The 8,521-nt window shown below is 33.1% G+C and overlaps 1 protein-coding gene across 1 annotated transcript; it reads right to left on the reverse strand.

The window, feature by feature from the left end:
* Nucleotides 1-3,160: 3,160 nt before the first annotated feature.
* LOC141665108 (pentatricopeptide repeat-containing protein At1g56690, mitochondrial-like) lies at nt 3,161-6,194 on the reverse strand. The gene has a single exon (XM_074471092.1). It carries the CDS (start codon nt 6,135-6,137, stop codon nt 4,035-4,037), a length of 2,103 nt encoding a protein of 700 aa, XP_074327193.1. The 5' UTR covers nt 6,138-6,194; the 3' UTR covers nt 3,161-4,034.
* Nucleotides 6,195-8,521: the final 2,327 nt, after the last annotated feature.

Here is an 8,521-nt window from a genome sequence, read left to right on the forward strand (position 1 = left end):
TCATTATGTTTTAAGTGCAAATTATTACCTCTATTGCAGCTCACTATGTCCTCTTTTCTCTCCTCCACAATCCTGCACTTAACTATGGTTTGTAGTTTCAAAAACAAGTATGGTTTGTACATCTCCACTCCAAAATTCATTTCTTGTTACGATAATTCAAACTTAAAACATCGTTATAAATTATCTGCTAATTAATTACAAACGCACCAAATAATTGAATTTCTGCCTTTTCGTAATGGAGATTTGTCGTTTTACTTTTGTGCACCTAGTTTAAAGTAATTTGACCGTGTATTTAATAATTATTTTAAAAAAAATTATGAATTTTAGTATAAGTTATATATTTTTATTCAAAAAAATAAAATTTTAAAAATAATTATTTTTATTATTCGATCAAAGCACTTTGAGATGTGTGGAGAAAAATCAAACAACAAATATATAAAAAATGAGGGAGTAGATCATGAGTGATCATACAACACTGTGTCAAGTCTTAGGGTTTTTAGGATTACAGAATAACGAAACAAAAGTATGTTTGATTCAGCATTCTCTGAAAAATATAATTACTTCAAATGACAAATATTATTGGCTATTATCTTGTAAATGATACAGACTCATCAAGCATAAATACGAGTCTCTCAAGATAAAATACGCACATATGATTCGAGAACATTTTGGAATTATATGGTACTAAACTTAACCAGATCACCCTTTGGTTGTTAAAAACAACCCAACTCACAGGGCAGTACCGGTACATCGAACTCCAACCCCCACCAACTTGCACATGAATTATGATAGTAAGTAACAATATCTTGTTCGGAAGGTTTTATATAGCTGTGAGTATTCTCTTGACTCACTTGAATATATATGGACAAACTCAAGTTCCTTTAGCAGTTCCCCTATAAGATGCACTTGCTTATAATTATTATAGCATCAATATTCCATAAAAACCCCCTCTCAGACATTTTAGCAGCCATTATGGATAAGGGCAAGGAAAAAAAGAAGAGAAAGGTAGAGAACAATAAAGAAGAAACAGAGGATGAAAAAATGGAGAAATTCTTCGCACTAATAAAAAGCACGCGAAGAATAGCTGGAGTAGACAGATGGAAGGACAGCCAAGATCAAGTAACAAACAACGAAGAGAAGTCGAAGGTGAATATGCCAGCAGCAGCAGCAGCAGCAACGGGCTGGTGTCCGATGTTCCAACCCCAGGATTTCTTAATCAATAAAATCAGTTCCGTCCCAGCTACTGAAACCAATATTGCAGGTTCATCTACTCCTGCAGATGAAGATCAAAATAAACAAGATATAGCAGAGGAAGAGAATGATATCTTGAACCTCAAGCTTTCTTTGTAAATTTTAATCATTGTGTTGTCCTTGGTTGCATTTGGCATTAGTTCAAATTGAGTTTTGAGTTTTCAGATGTTGATGTATCATTTTTATTGTTGTACATGCATAAATTGTAATAATCAAATTGGGGTTTTCCTTTTCTGGACTTTCTACAGATATTTTCTGATTTCTTAATGCCTCAGCTGATTAAAATAAAGACACTGATAAAGTTAAACTAAAAGGGTACATGAATTAAAGTGAAATTCTATATTATATTTATTAATTTCATATGGCAATACTAATTGGATAAAATTAAAATAATTTTATGTGGACTGCAGTATTTGTTTCCTGGTACACGGGTATACTTAGGAATATAAAGAACCATCAACTCAAAGACACAAGAACATAACATGATAAACTTACGAAAGAAGTGACCACCATTATATAAAATCAAGTCTTCATCAGGAAAACAGAGCGGAAAGTTCAACTACCTCTATGAGCATCTTCAAAAGTGATTCAAAATCCAAATTTTGAACAGATTATATCAATTTTTTCTTCAATAAGATTCAAAAATTCAAATTTTGAACTCAATTATCCCAGAGACTTGACTCATGAACCATAATCATAAATTTATCTCACGTGGGATTCGAATCTGTAACCAAGTGAATAGTTATCCCCTCTTCTTTAACCAACTAGTCAATTCTTGTGGGCTTGTTTGTCATTAATTAATGAATGTTAATAATAGATTATATGTTAGTTAATGAAATGAATGTGTTTTCAGCTAATTAAATATGTAAATTATATTTTTTAAGTGTATTAAAAGAAATTATTTTTGATTTAACTAATTTATTAGATATAAAATAAATAAATAATCATGTTTAAACATTAAATTTAAGAATAAGGAGCTTAATATATTATTTGTGTATTACAATATGTAAAAGATAATTTGGATCACGTTGTTCGTCAAAAATTTGGATCAAAGTTTGAATTATTTGGCGATCCAAATTTGAATTTTTGTATTCAAACTGCTGTGGCCTAACAAATTACATAAGACCTTGCAGTTCCAAAAGTATTAACAAAAACATTTACATTGGACAATGTAGTTTTAAAAGACAAAATATAGTTTAAAGCACTTGACAGTACTCTCATTATAAACTCTCATCTGGACACAACATGCACAATGTGTAACTCTGAATCCATGTATTTTTTGTACACTTGAACAGTTGCAAAACATTAAAAATAAAAAAAATAATAATTACGTCGCATAGCTCAGTCAGGGTCAGGGACAAAACAGCTATAATCCATGTAAACTTCTCAATACACATTCCTATACAAATTGAAAAAAAAAACGAAAATACATGTACACAAGCAATAGCTCCCGATTTACTACTATACTGTTATCACTTTAGGCTTTTCATTCCAACATCATATAAACTAACCTGAGTAATAGGGAAATTAAGTACAAAGAATCACGTAAACAAAATGCAGAAACCAAGTCTAGCCAATACTCAACCTTGGACCTTTCTAACATTATGTTTAAATAAAATTAATTAGACCTCATTGTATAATAACTTCATTATTCAGAATTTCTAACTCAAATTCAAACTTAAAGCTCTCGAGAAAAACTGATTGAATTTTGGAGTAGCACTGTAGCATAGAGAACACATCTCACTCTTAAATATGTATAAACACTAACATGGAATGGAAGGGCTTTTGGGGGGGGAGGGGGGTGTCTTGGGAGTTCAGAGAAATAAGGTATACATTTTTTTTTGTGGTAAAAGTGGGTGTACAAAGAGGTGTGTATTGTCTAGTTATCACTTAAGAGCAACTCCAACAATTATTTTGCATCCTCCTCAAAAATAATATTATTAAAATGGCTCTTAACTACTTAAAATACAAAATTATTTTTTCACTCCAACAACTCTCCTCAAATTCAATCCTCATCTATTTTTTATATTATTTTCTATAATACATAGTCATACATATATAAAAAGATCCTGAATTCTGTACAAAACAATTAACATTGCAAACATCAACCAATTGACAAAATAATGCAGAGCGCTTTGATCCACCTGTTGTTAAGTCAAACGAGCTGCACATTCATTATAAACGAAAAAGACCCATAAGAAGAGATACAACTTGTCAAACTTCAAACACAACAAAAACCAAATGACGGTTCTCTAGCTTCTGGAAAATATGAAACCCATAAAAGAGAAGATAAGGCATCTGCTTTGTCATACAGAAAGGGAGGGAAATGATGGATTGAGAGGGAAATTAATACTTGTGAATATTAAATTGAATGAGGAAGGAACAAACACTCCTCAACATTGAGGAGAGATATAGAGCTCCTAAAGATTTGAAGATGACTTAGGAGTGTGTTGGAGACACTTTCTCCTTCAATCTCCTCAAAATTTGACCAAGGAACATGTATAGAGAGCTTCTTGGAGTTGCTCTAACAGGTTCGTAGATCCAAATGTTATATATATATATATATATATATATATATATATATTAGCATATGTACGATGAAGCACGCATAGAATAAATTGGCTCATCGGGCCCTCCTCCCGATCCCTCTATTAGGTTTATGTGTAAAAGTGTACCTCTTAAACTGAACTAGTAATCAGTTGGATCCTTAGAAATGTGAAAAACCATGGTTCTTGAAAAATCCACGTCCAACACTACTTCGGCCATGAAAGCCTTCACTGCTATCACCAATAATCATTGCAAGAACACAAACCATCTTCAAAATGATGGAATCTATTAGCATCTCTTACGATTATTTCTCGGTTGGCGATTTTGGATATCAACTTAATAGCGGAATGGCAGTCTCCACAAACCCGAAGGTTCTTCATTACTCGTATAGGCATGCCTATTGGAACAGTCAAAAGTCCATAAGCGACAGCCAACTTCTCACTGTGATGCCTCAAGCTATGCGCCTTCTCTTCTTCATCAACATCATGCAGCACAAAGGTACCATCAGGACAATACCCTGCTTCTTTTAACAAACGACCTAATTCCTCCAACTTCTTCGAAATCTTAATATGCTCAGGGTGGGACGTGCTATCTCCACCTGTAAACATGTGCACGTTCTTTTCTACCTCAATCCAGCTACATCCAGGTGATTTGCTAACCTTACTGGATCTCATATCTTTTCTCAGGGACGCGACCTCAGCCCACTTACCTTTTGATGCATATAGGTTTGATAGCAAGATTTTGGGTCCAGCATTTTCGGGTTCAAGTTCAGAAAGTTTCTTTGAGGCGATTTCAGCGAAATCCATATTCATATGGGTTCTACAAGCTCCTAGCAAAGAACCCCAGATAATAGCATCGGCTTCAACCGGCATTTCATTTACCAACTTCATTGCTTCAGTTAAACGTCCAGCTCGACCTAACAGATCAACCATGCAAGCATAGTGTTCAGTTCTTGGCTCCACTAGATACTTCGATTTCATCGACTCAAATATCTTAAGCCCTTCTTCAACTTTCCCCGTGTAGCTACAAGCTGACAGAACACCAACAAAGGTAACATTATCTGCCATAATGCCTAAAGACACCATTTCATAAAACACGCACAAAGCTTCTTCTCCTAAACCATGTTGGGAATAACCTGTAATGATAGAATTCCACATAACTATGTCTTTTGAAGAAAATCTATCAAATATTAATCTTGCTTTCACAAGATCACCGCATTTCATATATGTTGTAATCAAAACCGAGGCAACATATACATCAGAATCAAATTGCCACTTAACCAACTGCGCATGAACTTGCCTACCATGATCAAGACTTGCTAAACTAGCACACACCGAAAGGATACTGATTAAAGAAGGGTAATTGATTCTAAGTCCTAGCCTTTGCATCAACGAAAATAAATGAAGTGCTTCTAGTTCATATCCTTTTCTTTCATAAACTTTAATCATTGCACTCCATGATCCATCATCCTTCTCCCTCATTTGATCAAAGACCATCTTTGCTTTATCAACTTCCCCATTGTGGCCAAACCCAAGTATCATTGCATTACAAGAAGCAACAGACTTCACAGGCATCGCATCGAAAATTTCCAAGGCCTCATCTATCCGTCCACACCGAGTATAACCCATCAGCATCACTGTCCACGACACCTCATTTTTCTGAGGCATGACCTCAAATAATTTCCTCGCAATATGCACCTGCGCATTACAACAGTAACCCGTAATCATAGTAGTCCAAGATATCACATTCCTCCGCGGCATTTCATCAAAAAGCTCACGCGCTTCAACTAAACGACCTTCCTTACAATAACCAGCAATCATATTAGTCCTAGCAACAACATCTTTCACTGGCATTACTTCAAACAGTCTCCTAGCTTCATCTATCCGATTATCGCGTATCAACCCTCCTAACATCACAGTCCAAGAAACAACATTCTTCTCAGGCATCTGTCTAAAAAGTGACTCAGCCTCATCAATTATCCCTTCTTCAACATAACCTCTTACCATTGTAGTCCAAGTGACAACATTTCTCTCGGGCATTTTATCAAACACCTTTCGAGCATCCTTTATCCTTCTATTCTTCACATACCCAGATAACAAACCGTTCCAAGAAATAATGTTCCTCTCGGGCATTCTGTCAAACAATGCCTCAGCTTCATTTGGGAGATAATTTTGGAAATAGCCAGCAATTATTGAATTCCATGAAACAATACACTTGTGGGGAATTGTATCAAACACCTTGCGTGCATCTTCTATTTGGCCTAGACGTGCAAAGCGAGAGATTTGTGAAGTAGCTGAAAATGCAACAGTTGAACAGAATGTTCGGTAGTGAAGCCGCATTAGATGACTAAGAAATTGAATTAGGGTGAAATAAAATTGGATTATTTACTTTTATTTGGCCTCCGTTAAGTTTTTTGTTTTCCAGGAAATGTTTATTTCTTTTGATATCTGTTATAGAATTCGGCCGATTTTCCAAAAATCGCCGATAAATAGCTCAAAAATCGGTCAAAAATATTGATTTGATTTGACCGATTCCCGATAAATCGCCGATAAGTCATCCGATTTTTTAAAAATCGTCCGATAAATCGTAAATCAGTACCTCAACCGAATAATTCCGATTTCCGAAATCTGTAACACTGTTTTTGATAGAAAAGTTTATTTCTTAAAATAACTTTCACTTCTTTGAAATTAATTATATTTTCACTATAATAAACTTTAAATTCCAATAGTATTGTGTTAATGTTACACGTTTTATTTGTACAGAGTCAAAGCTTCCAATATATATTTTAAAATATTACTGTAAATAAAGTTGAATGTAGTAGTTTATTTATAGTTTATATTAATTAGTATATTTAAGCATTGTTATAATATACTAGCATGGATGTCCGTTTCGTCGGATGTTGATTTTTATTATATTAGAATGACAATTAAGTTAATACATAAAGTGTTTTCCTAATTACAGAAATAACAAAATATGTTTCGTATAATAAATATTGATTTAATATATATATATATATATATATATATATATATTAATTGTTGCCTGAATATGTGCAACTTTTGTTAAATAAAACTAAGTGACAAAAAATCATTTATTGTGTCTTTTGCTTTTCTTTTTTTCTTAATTTTTTTAATGTTAGTGATGATTCAAAATTAAGCTGCGGCATCCCGTTCAAGTGCTACGTTGTACTTGATGCCTATTTGAAATATGAAAGATATAATGGCATGATATTATATGAGTATGTACTTTAAATATATTTGTGAACTTAAATAGTTCGAGCTATATCTTATTACATTGAGCTAGTGAATTACTGCTCCTTGTCGTTTCGATAAATAAACCCTCTACACATGTTTATTGTCCAATAAATTTTATTTTATTGATGCGTTGTTTAGGACATTTTTTTATTCAATAAGTAGTTGTGCATGAAAATGTGTTTTCCCCAGATGTAAATGATATAATTAATAATTTTTATTATTTTTAAGAAAATGTGTGAGTAGTTGTGATGAAAATGTGGCCCGCAAGGGTTGGCTCCCACAGGGGTTGGCTCAGTTGTTTAAAAAGAGGAAAACTAATCTCTTGGTCACAGGTTCGAATCCCACGGGAGCAGAATTTATGATTATGCCTCCTGAGGCAGAGTCTGTTCGTAGGGTTTACCCAGTGCGCACCCGAAGGATAGCGGCTGCGGATTACCTACGATAAAAAAAAAGAAAAAAAATGTGTTATTACCTTTTTTAAGGGTTAGACATCTCTTTTTCAAATAACACCACGAATTATTGGTCATGATATCACTAGAATCCTACCAGTATCATCCAACATAAAGATATAATTGTTAAATCTTTACCATGTAATGAAATAATATACTTAGAAGAACATGGGTTATTTTAACCAAAAATAGTTTTTTACCAAGTACTTTACTTCTTATCTAGGTGTGGCAGGATTTCGATTACAATTGCGATAATCAATTTTCGTCCTTTATTTCTATTTCCCGAGTAACATTCTGTATAAACTGTTAAATATCATTTCTCTGTTTTCTCAGTTCAGGAACATTGTAGTGTTTATAATTCAATTAACAATGAGTATGTAGAGTATGTTTTTATTTTCAAAAATTTCAAAAATCTTTGCAAAATGTTAAAGAAATGTCCTAACTTGAATTTTTGAAAACTTTGAAATGTTTCAAGTTTTGCATCTGTTTAGTTGACATCTAAAATATTCTTGAACTTGAAATCCCAAAAAAAATGTATGACAAAAATATATACTTATAGAATATATTAAATAGATATAAATACACTTTTAAACTTGTTATATAAGACATGTTTGTGCTATAACAAGACAAAATCAAATTAACAACCCTAAATAAGTTGCATGATACTCTAAATTTGTATTTTGTATTATATTACTTGAGTTTGTAAAAGTGTAAATAAATTAGACTGAGGTAATTTTCTTTAAACAGTCTCAAGGCTAAGAATAAACTCTAGAAGAAGATCATGGAGATCATGCCTCGGAGAAAGTGTGAAGAAGTTTGGAGTTGAATGAATCTGTTTTAAGAAAAATATTCTAAGTCAAGAAATCTACAAGTCACAGATCAAGTCATATAGAGAAGTCATTCGAGAACTCCAGAATGGCTTATCGAGACGTCAAGAAAAGCTTATAGAGAAGTCTCGGAGATATCGACAAGTCAAATGAAGATATGAAGATTGAAGATATCGACAAGTCAAACTATCAT

The sequence above is a fragment of the Apium graveolens genome, chromosome 1, assembly GCF_009905375.1.
Source record: "Apium graveolens cultivar Ventura chromosome 1, ASM990537v1, whole genome shotgun sequence".
Lineage (NCBI taxonomy): Eukaryota > Viridiplantae > Streptophyta > Magnoliopsida > Apiales > Apiaceae > Apium > Apium graveolens.

Excerpts from the sequence above, each read along its gene's own strand:
- LOC141665108 (XM_074471092.1), bottom strand. The coding sequence starts at position 6,137 with ATGCGGCTTCACTACCGAACATTCTGTTCAACTGTTGCATTTTCAGCT.